Source organism: Achroia grisella, unplaced genomic scaffold (assembly GCF_030625045.1).
Source record: "Achroia grisella isolate CSIRO2021 unplaced genomic scaffold, CSIRO_AGI_Agris_v1 utg1174, whole genome shotgun sequence".
NCBI lineage: Eukaryota > Metazoa > Arthropoda > Insecta > Lepidoptera > Pyralidae > Achroia > Achroia grisella.
In genome coordinates this window covers 3,111,582-3,130,227 of record NW_026712590.1, presented here as the reverse complement: position 1 = coordinate 3,130,227, position 18,646 = coordinate 3,111,582, and the positions used below count along the sequence as shown (strand labels likewise).

At 32.4% G+C, this 18,646-nt stretch overlaps 2 protein-coding genes across 2 annotated transcripts in view; one reads left to right on the top strand and one right to left on the bottom strand.

Moving 5' to 3' along the window:
• Positions 1 to 666, bottom strand: part of LOC131851674 (uncharacterized) — a 37,532-nt gene extending 36,866 nt beyond the window's left edge. The window contains exon 1 of the mRNA XM_059202201.1: positions 550 to 666. Coding sequence (XP_059058184.1) covers positions 550 to 636 — 87 coding nt within the window. The 5' untranslated portion in view covers positions 637 to 666. The remainder of the gene's footprint in view (positions 1 to 549) is intronic.
• A 1,337-nt stretch (positions 667 to 2,003) lies between these two features.
• LOC131851518 (rho GTPase-activating protein 190) overlaps positions 2,004 to 18,646 on the top strand; it is a 34,248-nt gene continuing 17,605 nt past the window's right edge. The window contains exons 1-12 of the mRNA XM_059202029.1: positions 2,004 to 2,067; positions 6,118 to 6,230; positions 8,007 to 8,151; positions 12,570 to 12,772; positions 13,270 to 13,512; positions 14,076 to 14,176; positions 14,912 to 14,999; positions 15,298 to 15,425; positions 16,038 to 16,203; positions 16,309 to 16,605; positions 17,128 to 17,243; positions 17,970 to 18,119. Of these exons, the coding sequence (XP_059058012.1) occupies positions 2,004 to 2,067; positions 6,118 to 6,230; positions 8,007 to 8,151; positions 12,570 to 12,772; positions 13,270 to 13,512; positions 14,076 to 14,176; positions 14,912 to 14,999; positions 15,298 to 15,425; positions 16,038 to 16,203; positions 16,309 to 16,605; positions 17,128 to 17,243; positions 17,970 to 18,119 (1,814 nt within the window). The remainder of the gene's footprint in view (positions 2,068 to 6,117; positions 6,231 to 8,006; positions 8,152 to 12,569; positions 12,773 to 13,269; positions 13,513 to 14,075; positions 14,177 to 14,911; positions 15,000 to 15,297; positions 15,426 to 16,037; positions 16,204 to 16,308; positions 16,606 to 17,127; positions 17,244 to 17,969; positions 18,120 to 18,646) is intronic.

The following is an 18,646-nucleotide window of genomic DNA, read 5'->3' as shown; positions in this document are numbered from 1 at the left end:
ATGACAGTGAAGACTTATTTAAGATTGGTATTATGGAATCTTCAAGCATGTTATATTATTATGATGATACCTAAACAAATAATATCTACGTGACTTGACTGTGGTAAGCTATGGCTGCAATCATGAATTAAGTTTGGGAAGCCCAAATTACTGGCCGTCACAATCGACAACATTGAAGGTTTTGATTACATGTTGTTAAATTCTTAAATAAATGTTAAATAAAAGACGTATTTTTAATGTTATTAAAGTTGGTTTTATAACAATTTGTTACAAATTTTTGTAAAAACTACGATTTTAGAATGGCAAAATAAAGTACACATTATGGTATAATTTGGATAATAATATTAACAATTATAATACTATTTTTATACAAGTTCTTTAACTTATCATTTCCTAATCACATATCATTACATATTTGTTGGAAATATGCCGAAATATATGAAAACAAGAGTAGAATTTAGACAAATATGGCGGCCATAATGAACATCACGACTACAACGGCGTCGCAACGTAGGGGATAATCTTGATGATTTTAAATGTAAAACTTACCTTATAAAGTTCAATATAATATGTTTTGCCTCTTGGGCCACTGTTTTGATTACTTTTCACGTCTTTTCCATCATTTGTAGAAGTCATTTCTCAGGAAAATATCGCGGGGAGACATTTATGCGCTTGTGTTTTCGTAATGGTGCTGTCAAAAGTAGTCAAAGTGGGTGTTGCACTACGAAAATAAATAATGTGACTATTTTTTTTAACTTTTTTTTAAATCGAAATCACTGTCAACCTGTCATGGCGAAATTATTCATTATCCTGTGATTGATAATCATAATCACATATACAAAATATATTACAGATATACAAAATATTATAAAATATTGGTCATATACCTAGTAAAAGTATCGAACAGTATGTCCAATACAGTGTGTGTGTCATATTCTAGTATTTCTAGTAAAAAAAAAAAGATTTCTTAAGAGTACAAAACAATTTTATCATGAAAGATTTAGGAAAAAATAATCGCTGAAGTTTATAGAATAAACTACTTTATTCTAACCAATTAGATGTATTTTTTTAAATGTAGTTTTAGATATGTCTTCACAGTCGGCAGTATATGTTAAATCCAGTATTAACAATTCGTAAAATAATTTGTCATGATTTTTCAGGTTAATAAAATTTCTGCCTTTTTTTGTAGACCTAAAATAGACTCAAATTTAAATGCTTCATCTCTTGGACGTTCTTTGTTTACATTTTAACACAGTCGCTTAAAGACATAGAATACATAAACGTTCCTATGAAATCAAGCAAAAACATAAATTTCTAAATGTGTTTTAGAAAAAAAATGTATGTCCATTTCAGTTTATGGCAAATTCAATATTAATGTTGGCTATCCTGCTTTCAGTACAAAGCAAAAGAGAGTTGTGTCAAGAATTAATGCGTTTTCATCCCCCTATTTATTCTCATTAGAATGTAATTATATTTACTCTAAATACTTTGCAAAGTCTTATGTTCATGGCCGTTATAATAAAGCTATACTTTAGTGTGATTGCGTATGAGAAATTTATGTTGCATCTGTTAGAATCTGTTGTGTCAGTAAAGGGCTCTATAAGAGGCATTTAATTTAATTCTTGAAATACTTTTATTAAAAAACGTGTATAAATTACTGTGTTATCTTTATAAAAATAATTTATTTATATATCTGTCATGTTTTATGTAAACAGTCATGGAAATAAGTAGGGCGTTCATTATTATGTCGGCACATTTGACGATCAGAAGAACCATGTAACTGTAATGCCCAAACGATAGTTCATAGTCGATATTAAAAAAAATATTATTAATATTTATTTTTAATATATATCATAAATACGTTTACCGTGTTATATTTTCTTTCAGAATTGTGTTTATGCATATTTAGTCATTCGTGAAGAGTCTGATTCGTGTTGTGATGTGTCTACAAAGTGATACAGTGATTTTGTTTTATATTACCTTCTTATTGAGATTTGATTGAGATGGCAAAGAAGTCGGATAATACCGGCGGCAAGCTGGTCACGGTGTCCGTTGTGGGACTGTCTGGTAAGTTCACACTAAACTGTTTAAGTGTTTCTAGAGTTATATTTTGTTCGAATTATTGCGTGGGTACATCTGTTGTGCGTAATTCTGCATTGATATCAACTTTCCGATCTGTTTTTAAAGTTGAAATATACATTTAAATAACAAGATACATATGCATAATTATAGTTATCAGGCATGGCAGTATATGAGAAGGACCACAGGTGTCACCTTACAAAGCAGATTAGTTTCAGATCCTGTGAAACTTTAGTTTATTATTGGCCAGTATGAATTGAATGCCTGAGAATTGAGAGTGAATTAAACTTGAATCTTTACAAACAAGGAACTTTAATTGAACATTCATTGTATTTATCACACTAATTACATTATATGATGGAGCTGTTAATGTATTAATGGTAATATTGATAGTATTTTGATATTTGAATCATTCTTATAAACTATGCAGTTTGTAATAACAGAGTAATTAAAGAGAAATGCTTATGTATAATACATGTATAACCCATGCCAAGCTGGATAGTTACTAATATAATACTACTAGTTAATAATATATACTAATGTATTATTTTTTTATTTTTTATTTGTTGTTAGACACCGCAATGCATCTAGGATAAGGGCCTGGATTTCAAAGATATACTTAGATCTCAGATCTCCTTGTAGAAGAAACTTGCAGGAGACTGGAAGCTAGTCCAGTTCTTACAAGTTTTATAGTATGATATGATACTGCTGTCATATATTTTATGTTTAATATGTGGAGAAATAAATAAATATCATTTTATATTTATGCATTAATACTTTATGAGTATGATTGGCTGATCACCTTGATTTGTTAACAATGTAAATATCTTCGATATGTCTAAAAACAAAATATAAACAAACAATAAAACTCGATTATGTGAAAATAAGATGTAATTGCTCTACAGTGTATACCCTAATCTCTACCCTGTCTGCCAGGGAATATATGTTTATACTGAAAAAAATTACAGTGAAAGATGATGTAACTTTGCATTGATAATTATAGTATATAAAATATTTATGTTCTTAGCACAGCCATGTTAAACTAGGCTGGTGCCCTTGGGCACACAAGAATTTGGGGTCCTGATGGAAAGTATAAAAAAAAGAAAAAAAAATGTTATTAGGTATAAAAACATAGGAATAGGCGAAGTAATCGTTATAATGGTGTAGTATATGCCTTGTAAATATCTTCTGATATCATTACTGCTTTGTGAAAAAAGTGTAGTGTGCCTGACAAAAATGTTTTCAGAATAAATGTGTGAGAAAAATTTACAGTCCTTTGGGGGCCCCCTGAGAATGGGGGCCTTGGGCATGGGTCCTGTGTGGCCTTTTATCCTAAAATATAAATATAAAAAACATACTACTCTTTTATATTTATACTTTTAGAAACTTCTAGATACATAATGTATGTATCTCCTCCAAATATTAATGTTATATTTGTTTTTCACTGTAGATTTTTTATTGTTTGTATACAGATAAGTAATGAAATAAAAACATTTATTACTGTTATTACTGCATTTAGTATACAGATTACTGATTGTGTCAAAGATGATACACATAAAAGGAGAGTAAACACAGATAAAACAGTTGGTAGTATAATGGTGGGATGAAAGCAAGGCAATGATATATATGAATATTGTATTAAAAATGACAGAAAGTTACAACATTAGTTAGCATACTCCTCCGAAATGCTTAATAAATTTTGATGAAATTTTATATGTATATGCAGTAGGTCTGAGAATCAGCTACTATCTATTTTTCATATCCCTAAGTGACAAGGGTTGTCCACATCTAACATTTTTTTAAATTTTATGACAAAATTTTATTTTTTATAATGGGGCATTTAAAAATACATACAACCCTAAATTTTCACCTGTCTCTCACCAATCCCTGATTTTTAGTAGTGATTTTAATTTATATGGCAAAACAGTGTTTCCGGGGTCAGCTAATAATACTGTAAAATTATAAAGAAAGACTAATCCCAAAACCTGTATTAAGTTTCTTTGAACAAAGATTATTTTTATTGTCCTACTACTGATGTAACTACTGATAAATTGCTGCACTAATATAGTTTTATGGACATGTACTATCTCCTACAGTATTGTAAATAGACTAAAAGTTTTGTGAGTTTTTGTTTGTGTTTCCAGAATTATTGTATTTGTTTTAAAAATGCTACCAGTATTAGAAAAATGTTATTTTAGATTTATTGAGTTTCATTCATTCATCCTCCAAGTCGACCTCAGCGGTCTAGTTGTTAACCACTCTGTCTTATTGTTAATGGTCACAGGTTCTTTCCTCATAATATTTAGCAACATAATTACAGAGATTAATACTTTCAAACAAAACAACAAGCAATAAAACTTAACATATATTAATACAGATGTATATAGATATTTTAGGTTACTAGCTGTATCTGTGAGTTTGTACGCCTCATATTTGGGGTAACAATAGGTTTTGATCTTTTTTTTCAAATCTGGAAATGGAATTAAATAAGTACTAAATAATAGGCAAATCGAACTACAATGGCAGTAGTGGAAATCATTTTCAAATTGGTTAAGCCGTTTCTAAAATAAGCTTAAATATATAGACAGTAAGACAAAGTTTTTATAGATTGTAACATAAAGTGAATAAATATATTTTTTGTTTAAAAAAACAGGCATCTATCAACATTACAATTTTTTTTATATGTGTGATACTAATCAAAGTAATCTGATGTATTTATTTCCGATTTTTTTTAAAATAATAGACATGTGTCGATGTCATGTTTACGATTTTAGTATATATGTGATATTGATGAACTTGATCGAAATCGAGACATGCCGCCAGTACTACAATAAAATGGTCAAAATTAATTCAATGGGAGGAAATAGTTTCAATTCTCGAGGCGTTACCAATTGTGAATGCCAGTTGCTACTATTGTATGGAATGAATTGTTATTTAATTTTGTTATCTATCATGAACGTTTCCTGTTATCGTGCGTAGGTGTTTTTAAAGTTATTTACTGCGGAGAAAGCAAACAAATTTTGGGTTTAGCTACTCAAAAGTATGACGTCTATATGTCAATGTTTGATTTAAAAAAGTCAAGTTAATTGGCTGATGCAAGGGATTAAATGTTTGTAAGAATGGACTTTTTATTATTGCTTGCTTATTTGTGCTAACACTATTATTCAAGGGACTATAACAAAACGTGACATATAAGGGGTCTCATCACAATATAAAACTACCTTTTAGGAGTCAAGTCATGCAGTTAACTAGCAGTCAATGATAAATAAAAAATATAAACATTTTCTAAATATAAATTAATTATATAAACTAATAGATTTAAGTTCAGAGCACTCTCTACATCGTAACTTACGGTGCTCAACAGTGTCGATAGAGCTCGTATATCAACATCTATTAATATTATGAAATGCTACTAATTAACTTTTTTTTTAAAGTTTCACGACACCGGTGGTCTTATCCTTTAGCACACTTTAGATAGTCGCAGATTCGATCAATACAAACATTTGTATTCTTGACAATTACTGTTTGTATTGATCTACATGTTTTTCTATATTTATCAAGTATTTATAGGATCTTACTGCGATGCTCGGTTTGAGTATAACCTTTATTACTGGTAGATGTCTATAAGTGTAATTTTTTTTTAATTGGTCCAGTATTTCTTTAGAATTTCCATTACAAATATACAGAGAATCAGATCATTTCTGTTTAAAATCATTATATTAATAAGTGAAACAATAACTTTGTAGCTCGTATTTGAGCGGATGGAGTAGTATGAAATTTCGCATAGTAAATCAATAAAAATAGAACATTACACATACTACCTTGTATTTGACACTCACACACATAAGAGTAGTCTTTGACAATAGAAACTTAATGATGTTCAAACTTGTATTTAAAATTAACAGCAATAAATACGAGTTTATGTGTGTATGTATCCCTCTCTAGTATCTATAGCATGAGCTATGCTTAGATTAGTGTTGTGTGTATGATATATTTATTGGTCCTGTAATATATGTATATATATTTTTATTTTCACAGGTACAGAGAAGGAGAAAGGCCAGCTGGGCATCGGGAAGTCGTGCCTTTGCAACAGATTCGTCCGGACACACGCGGATGACTATAATGTTGATCACATATCCGTTTTAAGTCAGGTATGTATGAGTTTTTACTATTAACTGCAGTTGATAGTTGACAACTTCATATCTTTTTAAAATTACATTACTTTTCTCAATACCCACTAGAGAAAATATTCGCTGTTTTCGTTGCGTTTATTTTCTCTTTTTTGTGGTAAATTTGCCATGACTTCTTACTCATCTTACCATCCTCCACTTGTAGTTTGGACCACTCCCTACCATCACCCGCAGAGTATACCATTTTTTTTATGAGTGATTATGGAATGGCGCTCCCGCCTGCGCGACGGTTTACGCTGGCGGGGCACCAGTGGAGGATGATAAGATGAGTATGAGGTCAGGTCAGTTAGCCCATCGTGATACGTGACAAATTCACGAAAAATTTAGCACGATGGTTTCCAGGGGGAGCCGCGTGGAGGTCAACCTGACATGGTATTGCTAGCAATGAGATCATCATTCCACATTACTAACAACCCCTTTTCCCCCCAGCGTATACCATTAGGCGGGTGCACCATTCCATTATCATCTATACATATAATTAAATTGAAGTTTCTGTTTGTAATATTGAAATAAACATTTCTTCCTACATACATATGAATATAAATACGGTACATACACTAAAATAACATTTTTTACAAATTTTGTCTGTCTGTTTGTTCCGGCTAATCTCTGAAATGGCTGGACCGATTTTGACGGGACTTTTTTTGGCTGGTAGCTGATGTAATAAGTAGTAACTTAGGCTACTTTTATTTTAGAAAAATAAAGTTAAACTCCACCCGGACGAAGTCGCGAGTACAGCTAGTCCAGTATAAAATTAGCATAAATTGTTATATACTGCTATACTGCTACTTAGCAGTAAAGTCTAAATGAAGTGGTGGTATAAATATTCGTGTAGGTATCTACAGTATGTAGATAATGGAATGCGGGCAGTAATCGGCGGTCAGCCGCGGTTGATTATAATGAGTCACTTCTCACATCTCAGATCTGCTAGTGCTAGATGTTTGCATTGTATGACTGTTATTACGCCATACATACATTGTATTTATAACTATTGTTTGTAATCCCTACTAATATCATAAATAAATGATATTTAAATATAATTAAAAGATAACTCAATGTATACAAATGAATGAAATGGAAGTGTATGTTTGTTTGTAAGTTAAAGCATAAATATATGTAAACAATTTGTATCCCTAAATGCAAAAGAAAATAAGTATATACGGTACTTAAAGAAAGAAAATAATTTATAAAATTTTGGTCTCTGTCTGTTTGTTCTTGCTAATCTCTGAAACGGCTGGACCGAATTTTAATCGAGTATAATAAACTCACATCCGCCTGCGCAAACGTTTACGCTAGTCTGGATTTTTATTATTCATTATAATGGACACAGGACGAGAGTACTCAAACCGGTAGTACAAATGTATACCAAACTAGTTGACTCGCGCGACTTCGTCTGCGTTTCGTTTCTCCACCTTTTCCAATTAATATTTTTCATTGCAGCTCTGCTCCTATTGGTCATAGTGTAAAGCTTTACGCTTATAGCTTAAAGCCTACCTCGACAAATGAAACCAACACAAAAATATTTTTTCTATTCGAACCAGTAGTTCATGAGATTAGCGCGTTCAAACAAACAAACTCTTCAGCTTTATAATATTAGTATATATGTATACCAAATGTATACTACTTGCTTAAGTACTCTCGTCCATCTTGTGTTGACCCGAGATTTTTATATTTTGTCCACCTTTATTTGGTTATGTGTTAATTGTTGAATAAACAAACTATCAATGTTTGTTGCAGTCTGACTTCAGCGGTCGTGTGGTCAACAACGACCACTTCTTATACTGGGGCAGCGTGCAAAAGGAGAATGATGAACAGGAGTATAGGTTCGAGATCATTGAGCAGACTGAATTCGTGGACGACGCTTGTTTTCAGCCGTTTAAAGGTAAGGACTTTTTTAAATCTCTCGCTTGCTTTTACACTGTAAGTTTTATTCTCATAATTGTCAATACCAATTTACGACTTTACAAATGTAAACACTCCTTTATTTAGTTTGTATTTTTTACAAGCAAGTTTTATTCTCGTGAGTCTTTCAGTTACCTTCCAGCTATTCTGTTTCCGAACCGATACGATATTAAAACCTTCAAGAAAAGAGCTTATACCATCTTAAAAGGCCGGCAACTCGCATGTCACCTGGTGTTCAGGGTGGAGCACCCGTTCAAGCAAGCTCATTTGTCCCTATGCTATAAAAAAGTTACTAAGTTACGACAAATTTTCGTAAATGTAGTTTCCTTTAGTATATTTTAATATTTTAAGATGCAAGTTACGTGTAAGAAATCTACTTACGAACATATGACAATTATATAATTACAATTAAGTTCTAACTTTTTTAAATGCTTTAGTGAATGTTAGTTATGTGTGATTTCTATTGTGCAATTTCTTCATCATTACATAGTATAAAACAAAGTCGCGGTCGCTGTCTGTCCGTCCCTATGTAAATAAATCTTTAAAACTACGCAACGGATTTTGATGCGGTTTTTTAATAGATAGAGTGATTCAAGAGGAAGGTTTATATATATAATACATGTACACCCGGGCCAAGGGACGAGTAGCTAGTTTTATCTAAAACTCAAGTAAATACGTAACACAATCGTATCAATATTAATTCAATTCATACTATCCTAACACATTCTAAGTCTTTCGTATATTTCCGATAAGAGTCGGTGCTAACAAAGCAATACGATTGGCGCATTGTTTGCTACGTGGAAATGCGCCAATCGGAGTGCGTCGTAGGCATAAGCCGTCCGGACTGAACCTGATAATGTGAGCACAGCTTAATCAAGCATGATTTCTTATCAGTTTACATTCATTTTTATCATGACTCTTGACTAAATTTTGATTTAATGTTTTTAAAATGATGACAATGAAAAATAAACACTTGACAGAATATCGTGAACTATTTATAAGCTCATATACATTGTCATTATTTATAAGCTCGTTTATAGAGCGGTTTAGCACTTGCCTTACGATGAGATTGTTGCGGTTTATTTGCGTATTTATAGAAATGTTGTCCTTTAAAAGCGATAACTAAAATAATATTACCGGTTTTTTTATATGACAAATAATTAATTCCATTACGTTATTTAAAATTTTGAGAGTTAGGTGCTATTATGTATTTTAATAACTACGAAACCGATTTGGAATATATGATTCGCATCACAGATAAACCTGTCTTCCTCCCGGGTTCTAGTGTCCTGCGGTTTATACAATGCCTCATCTTACGAAGTTCGCGGTTTGATTCCCGCATACACTTCACAAATAGCTGAATGTTTTTTTTATTTAGAGTTTTTTCTAATAATATATTAGATTTAGGTCTCTATCTTTCTCTCTCATACCTTTATATACTAATAATAATAATAACTTATGACAATTCACAAAATAAGAGTATTAAAATTACTTTGTACTAATTAAAATAACTAAATACTTTTTTTTGTAAATAAATCATTCAGACGAATACGAAGAATCGTACTCATAAATAAAAATGTTCATATATGAGAAATCGAAGCCGCGACTTTCAGAAGTGAGACGGCGTGTATGACCATTAGACCGTCGAGGCAGTCATATAAGATAATAATGGTTATATGGATATGAGAATAATATTGTTTTATAACTTTAAAAGGCATTGTTTCGCTGCTATTCTTTCTCTGTTTACCAAGACCGTCTGTAAATACTAAACTAACATTATACTGTCTTATCATTTGCAATAATCATTGTGTAGATGCTAAATCAACAATCCGTCGGCATAAGTAGAGAACAATATCATAAGTCTACATATTTCCGGCTACTCTCCATACAAAACGTGTTACTATGAAAATTATCTATCATTTAATTATAATTTCAATACAATTCTATGTAATTTTATCCATAAAATAAGGCAATTGATATCAACATTTCACACCAGTCAGTTTTTCTTTAGACAACTTAGTTTGTTTAGTTTTAGAATTACAAGTAACGTAAAACTCGATTTACACAAAAGTGAAGCTCAATTGTATTAATTATGAAGACATCTTTGGAAAGTTTACATTCTATCATGAGGTGAAAACCATCGCCCCTAAAAATATTTTTCAATTCTTGTGCTTGGCTGAGTCTAGGTAGCGAACTCTGAAATAGGGAGAGTACAATAGATCTATGTAGGTCGCAGTGCTACAGGTCCAAACATCTGTCAATAGCCCAAACCCCAATATAAAAAAACTTTCAAGACATTATAAGAAATTGAACAAATAGACGAGACATATTTTCAGAATAACGAAAAATATATATTTATATTTACTGATCGAATAGAGTAACCCGAGTAGAACGGTGCGTAAATATTTACGGCAAAATTTCGTTCGAAAGTATTGTATCATGCTTAGGTGAGAGAGAGTCAAGGTCTCTGAAATAGAGATAGAACGAATAGCTATATCGTCATTTTATTACGCACATACTCCTGTTAAATTTCGAGATCGTCATATATTTTTAAATTTATTTTAGTTATTTAACTTTTTTTTTATTTTATGTCAGTTATTCGACACTCCCACCATCTCTGAAATTCCTCGGAGACATGAATAATAAAAGCTAACAATTTCAGTTATTTACTTTTCCAAATTCGCCGCGCTGTCTAGCTTTCATAAATCAATGTGTTAATTAGATTCTGATTAGACTAGGCTAGACTGCTCCAACAACATGATCTAATGATAGTAATCACGCTGATTAATTAATCATTTGTCTGTACGAAGGTTGTAAGCTAACAAAATTAGTAGTTAAATAGAATAACTGTGCCTTTTGTTGCCTTGGAAATATCGTATTCTGCAATACGATCGCACGAAGTAATAGCACGTCTGTATTTATTTTTATAGGGCTTGTCTTTATAGTGTTTATTCTCTTGATGGATGGACTTTGTGCAAAGGGTACTTTTGTGTCACCTATTGCTGCTAAAGCAAACACGATACGGCAGTTAAATTACATGGTATGCAGATAGGGTTGCCAGGTCGCCAAACCTAATAGCCGGATAGACCAGTCAGTTTGGCCGGATATTCGGGTAAAAAGGCCGAACATCCTACATCATTAAGGATTTGTGGCTATATATATATATATTCTATACATATAAATAAAATTGGAGTGTCTGTTTGTAATATTGAAATAACCGTTTTTTACTACATGCATATGAACATAAATACGGTACATACACTGAACTGAATTTTACACTTTTTGTCTGTCTGTCTGTCTGTTTGCTCCGGCTAATCTCTGAAATGGCTGGACCGATTTTGATGGAACTTGTTTTGCCAGGTAGCTGATGTAATAAAGAGTAGTAGTAACTTAGGCTACTTTTATTTTAGAAAAATAAAGTTAAATTCCACGCGGACGAAGTCGCGGGAACAGCTAGTAAATATATATATGTAACCTACACATCTATTTATATAACATAAATTTTGTCTAATGAAATATTGTTGCATTATTGTTCAAATAATTGACTACATTTAATTGGCATATTACCATGTATTTATTGGAGATAAGCGAAACGCTATTTATGTAACTGTGTTATTAACAGTTCAGTTAGCTAGATTAGTCACGGGTAAGTGACCTAAATGCCAAAACTAGTGAGTTAAGTATTAATGCCATGTATAGAGAGTCTTCATATATATTCTATGCTTTCCGAATGAGTGGTAGAATCTATATGTATATTTATATATATATACTCACTCCCTTACCATATACCACCACTCACTTCGGCTAGTAGTCCTTCATGGAGGTGGACAGCATGTTGTCCGACCGGGTCCTCAACCTGAATACAGATATTTTGATTTGATTTATGGCCCGCATAAATCAAATCAAAATATCTGTATTCATGGAGGTCATTACAGACTCGTATGATATGTCAAATCTACCGTCAGTTCGGAATGTTTTCGAGATGACAAGAAACTCAGCTTTATTCTTTTCAAATGTGGTTGTACATGTTTGCAATAGTAACACTACAGTGACCACTAGCATATGATATAGCACATGACAGACCATGACTATAAACTCGTATTGTGACTCGACTGCAGCTGCTTAATCTATACTAATATTATAAAGCTGAAGAGTTTGTTGTTTGTTTGTTTGAACGCACTAATCTCAGGAACTACTGGTTCGAAGTGAAAAAATATTTTTGTGTTGGATAGTCCACTTGTCGAGGAAGGCTTTGAACTATATAACATTACGCTACGACCAATAGGAGCGGAGCTCCAATGAAAAATATTGCAAAAGATGGGGAAATTAAACGCAGACGAAGTTGCGCGGGTCAGCTAGTTAAATAATAATTATTTAATATAATTACTTTTTTCACAGTTGGCAAGACTGAAACGTACGTGAAACGTTGTGTAGCTACCAAGATGCAGTCTGCTGAAAAGCTCATGTACGTCTGCAAGAACCAGTTAGGAATAGAAAAGGAATATGAACAGCGTTTGATGCCTGATGGGAAGCTGTCAGTCGATGGGTTCCTGTGTGTGTATGATGTTAGTATGGTGCCAGGCAGGACTTGGGAAAAGCAGGTATGTCTTTATGTATTTGAAAATTTTTAGAATATAAAATTTTAAATATATGTTTATTTATTCATTGAGTTTCATGCATAAATACACAATAAAATGTGCAAGTAGTTGATTTAACACCTTTAGAGGCATTTTCTCCCAGGCAACCATAGGGCAAACAGATGCATGTGCATTATCAAAATTTATAAAAGAAAAGATACTTTTAATCTAATTAAATATACCTACATGCGACTATACTCATAGATATGTTGTGATATATATTCGATTTTTATCTAAATATCGATTGAAATTGTTATACTGTCTTTTATATCACTCATGCATTGCCATTCCGCATTATACAACTTATACCAGTATTACAAATTTCACACTTCAAGCGAAACACATCTGACAAAGCAAACTGCTTGGTGGCTTGTTCATGTATTTAAAAAACCTTTTCCACCAAAGGGAAGTCATTTGATATTTAAATAAAAATAAAATTTGATCATATATATCTGTTTTAGAACGAAACTCTAGCAGCAATTCTTCAGAACATCCTCAAGCTTAAGAAACCGGTAGTTCTCGTCACATCCAAAAATGACGAGGCTTGCGAGCAAGGAATCCGTGAAGCTGAGAGGCTGGTACAACGCAAGGAGTTCAAAGGTGCCATTCCCATCGTGGAGACATCTAGTCACGACAATGTTAATGTGGACCAAGCTTTCTTCCTGCTGGCACAGATGGTGGACAAATCGAAAGCGAGGATAAAGGTGGGTTGTCATTACTCATCCTAAAGTAGATTTATTATCTATTATTTATCAGTGATCTACTGCCTAATAGTTTGGATGTAAGTAAAGTTGTAGTTTCTAATTTTGATTAATATATTCTATGCTATTACATGATAATGTAGCTTTTCATGAGTTAGAAAGTATATAAGTAAAATTTAGACAATAGATAAACTTAAAAAGAATGACTTTTAAGTTTAACAATGAGAAACCAAATAAAGCAAAACTTTACTCTTTCAGACATTGATTATTGTTTGTAATATTGTAATACTAATTTGATTTTAATTGATTATTATCTACTACATAGTTAAAAAAACCATTTTACAAACAAAAATACTTTACAAATAAAAATATCTTTATTTATTGAATCTGTACAAAGTAGTGGTAGTTAAAAATGACAGTATAATTGATACAAATATTTATGTATTTAAAAAAAATATATGCTTGTGATATAGACAGTTTATTTATTTTGTTTCCAAGTAACTATTAAAAATTGCGTTTATATATGCATATAAAATATTTTTAAAGTTTAATATTATGTTGTTCAGGTAGCGAATTATGCGGAGGCTCTGCGGATAAGGAGAGAGACACTGGACTTTGTTACCGAAGCATTCACGCAACTCATAAGGATACATGTCCAGGATCACAAGTAAGATCATACCTAATTATTGTTTCATATTGTTAATTAACACAGCACGTCGTGAATTTGTGGTTTGCCCGATTTTAAGCTAAAGATTCCGATCTGTCTGGTACCAAAAATATTGTTTAAATTGTATATACAGTTGAAATAATTCGTTTGGGAATATATCGTACTAACTAAATATTATAAACGTAAACGTTTATGTGAATATCCTATATATTCAAATAAACGTCCACGTAACCATAAAAACCACAAGCAAACAATGTCGCGGTTGGATGCTAGTTTCATATTTTACTAAAAATATAATATTACTCTCGACTCGCTCATTGCATTATAAATTTATGAATTTCTTGCCTTTACTGTACTATAATGTGTCAGGAGTGTATTTAAAGAAATGTATATAAAGAAAATTTTTATATTAAATATAAATAAAGGAATATATCAAACTGTCCATGATTCTCATTGTAGGTCTTACAAAAATCCGTTGCGTAATTTAAATGAGCTAAGCCTACAACAGCGACATATTTTTATACTATGTATAAAAATATATGTGTAAATATTTAAAATGATTAAATATGCGGACAGGGACGCGTGAAACGCGAGGCTGCTGTTAACGGACTGACCTATATTGTCATTTAAATGGTCTTATAAGAACGTGGCGTAGCACGGACACATATAGATACATAACCATAATACTAAACATTATTATTTGTTTATATATATGTTTTTGCTATTTGTCTACAGAGAGATGTGGTCGGCAGCCAGCAAGAGATTGTGCCATTATCCAGAATGGGTCAAGTTTGTACACCAATTCGGGAATGATGGCACGCAGGTGATTTCCATTCTATAATATATTCTAATCTACATAGAATTAAGTTCTAGATTCGGTTTTACCAACGCACTCGTGTATTGTGTTGTGCGTATTAGGAACTTAAAACGCGTTCAAATTACTACTTTATCTATTGTACAATATGACCAAATTTACATTCTCTCAACCACAACCTAGTACTTGACACACATGTACATGAACATGACTTGCCTATTATTCACAGTCTAGGTTAATACCTTTTTAGTTATAACTGGAAATAGTAATAATGACAAGTAATAATTCGTGATTATAACGAATGCAGGTTGTGTACCGGCGGCATATAAGGAGATTGAAAGAAGAACGATCTGCAAAGAAGCTTCGTAAACAGCTCGCGAAACTACCTCAAGTGCTGTCCAGAATGCAACTGCCTACAGAAGAACTACAAGAGAAGTATGTTTAATAGAAAGAAAGAAAAATAGATTTATTTGGTGCATACGAAACATTCATACAACATATTACTAAATATTTTAATTTATTATTTTTAAAAATACAGCTGCGACCAAATTGTTATCCACTCAGCTTTTTGTGGAGACTGTAATACTCAAACGCTGATTTTCAGTGGAACCTTTTAATAGTTTTTAATATAACCTATTAAACTGTTAAATAAACTATAATACAAAAATTCGTCATACTTCTACTCGACTTAGCAAAATAGTTTTATCTAAGCTAATTTATAACATTAACTTCTTAAGAAAGAGGGACACGTCTTTTTTTTTTTAATTTGTTAAAGTGAGAAAATCAATATTTTTATTTTATGTGCTTTGACAACCATTGGCTGTATTTAATAAAAATAGTTTCGACAAAAATTGCAGTCTACGCGAAAAGGAAGGAAGGGTAGAATAGTATACTTGTAAAAATAATATAAATATTTTTTATACTATTTTAATGTTTGATTACTATACGAAATATTTACCATGTTAATATTATTTATTCTCCGATATTTTGTTTCTATCATGTATGTAATATGTACAATAATATTAATTTGTTATATTTGGTTAACAGTGATTGGCCAATGGTTGTGAGACAGCTGCGATCTCATCGCGACTTCTCAGTTTACTTCAGCGAGGGTCGAGTCCAGGACTCCTGCTCCGAATCAGGTTCAGAATTGGACAGCCCGCTGGGAACTGACACTACGTTGAGGGTTGGGGAGCGCGCGATTAGATATCAGGTGAGTTTTTTAGTATGGTGTCTGTGTCTGTGTTATATCTGTATAGAGTTTAGTATAATTATTCTCTGGTAATAGTAATAATTAATGAAACTTTTATCTTTTCAGACTTTGGGACAATCACAAAAGATACCATACGAAATTCTCGAGACGAACGAAGCAGCCGGCGTTTTCAAAACGTATTTACAAGATGCGCAAGAAGAGCAGAGAAATTACGAATGGTGCCAGCAATTCAAGCGTCTTCTAGAGGAGACAGGATACGTGACGCCTGGGAAGCAGTTGTCAGAAGTTCGCGTGCTGCTGATGGGGCGTGAATGTTACGAGGCACTCACGGATGAACAGCAACAGCGGGTGTACGACCAGCACCAGAGGCAGATACAGCGGAGGGCGAAGCATAACTTGCAGGTTTGTTTAAATAACGAAGCAGACTTTGTACGAAGTCTAGTTAAGATAAATTAAGTGCTATCTTACATATTTTAGCCGCCAAGCTTCTTGCTTTATATGATGAGGTTCGATTGAATGTTAAGGCATTACAGGGTATTAAGATGTTCCATTAAATAAACATGATTATATAAAACTTCTAGAACATATATTTTATATCCTAATTATAATTAGATTTAATCTTTACCATTTATATATTTTCTTCAAGTTTATAAGCATTAATGTAATTTAATTAATATCATATTAATTAATTAAAAATATATTGTGGTGGTTCTTTTACTCAAACTAGACGGCGTTGTAGTCACTGAAATCTGCTTTAGCGGGGCCCGCTAGCGAACGGTTTCCGTTGACGGTAACACTATGGTGGCCACAACAAACACTTGAAATCACCGTTGATTACCTAATCTGGGATATCAGATGTAAAATTATATACATATGTACATTCACATTATATATTGCAGTTAATACTATGTATTTTAATTACAGGAGCTATTGTTGGAGAATGCAAATTTGTTCTATCACTTCAAAAGTATATCGCCAACGGGAACAATTACGCAGGAGGACATCAAGGAGATTACAGATGTGTTGCAGGATGATTTCAGGCATGTATTATTCTACTATTAATGTATCTATCCACACCACGAGTGTACCAGATAGCGTTCCTGGTGTCTTAGGCGCCCATAATCTACGGTAATTGTTTAGCATCCGATGGACCGTATCTACCAGCAGCGTGTGCCACCAGCGTAGTATAATTTAAAAAAAAGCACCCCTTAGAGACAAATAGAGTGCTGTTGTACGGCGGATAACATCAGCCACTATTTACTGACCACGACCATTCCATCAAGAACATATCAAATGAAAAGAAGATGCATATAAGTTTAATATATAGAAAGAAAGATACAACATAGACCATATTCCACGGCTTAATGAAACATAATTAAATTTTATGTGAAGTTGTATTGTATTGTGAGTAAAAATGTATGATGATATTTTTAATACGAAAAAGCTGATGTAAGTCGCGGGTAACAGCTAGTTTTACGTGTACCTGACAATACAGGATTTTTTTTTCTTCTTTTCTATTTATTCATTATTTCTTACTCAAATCTTTCTTATGGTATAAGTAGTTACATACATTGATACATTCTTAAATTTAAAGAAATAAATGTGCAGAAATTTTACAGTTTTGAATATATAATAATGTAAAGAGCCTATACAGACAGAACTATTCATTCTATTTTTTTTTATTAAATAAAATCCTAAAACTAAGTATGGTTATAAAAATATGTATTTCAGGTTATTGAAATCAAGAATGTAATTGTTGTTATCAGATACAAGATGCTGGATCGCATGGAGCAGGATCGCAAGCTGATGCTATTCCAGCATCTGGGCTTCGTTCACTGTCCGATGCGAGAGCACTGCCCGGCCGGTGCAAGGTGTCTGGACGCCGCTCTGCCACTCATACTCAACACCAGGGTGGGGTGAGTAATCAGACCCTCGATGGTCCAGTGGTTTAACATACAGTTTTACTTCAGATGGTAGCAAGTGTGATTCCTCACACGATCCTAACATTTGTATTTGTAAATCAAATCAAATCAAAATATGATATCTTCATTCATATAGATCTATTACGAACTCCTATGATATATCTTTGTGCGTAATATGCTGTAATACGGTTCACTTGTCTGAGATCCTAGTACTACAAAATATTAACACCATCAAATTCTGGAAATATAAATGTCAAATCCACCGTCAGTTCGTAGTGCTTTCGAGCTGGGAACTGACAAGAAATGCACCTCTTCAAAATATGATTATTTGTATTTTTTCTAGGAGTATTAAATATGTAATTACAAAAAGAAATTTATTTAAGTATTTCTATCAGTTGTCTAGTGCCCATAATATGAGCTCTGGTTAGCTTGGGAATGAATGGTACTGTGTTTATTGTCCTGGGTTATTATACATAACCTACGATAATAAACAAAGCACCATTTATTCACATTCCACACAT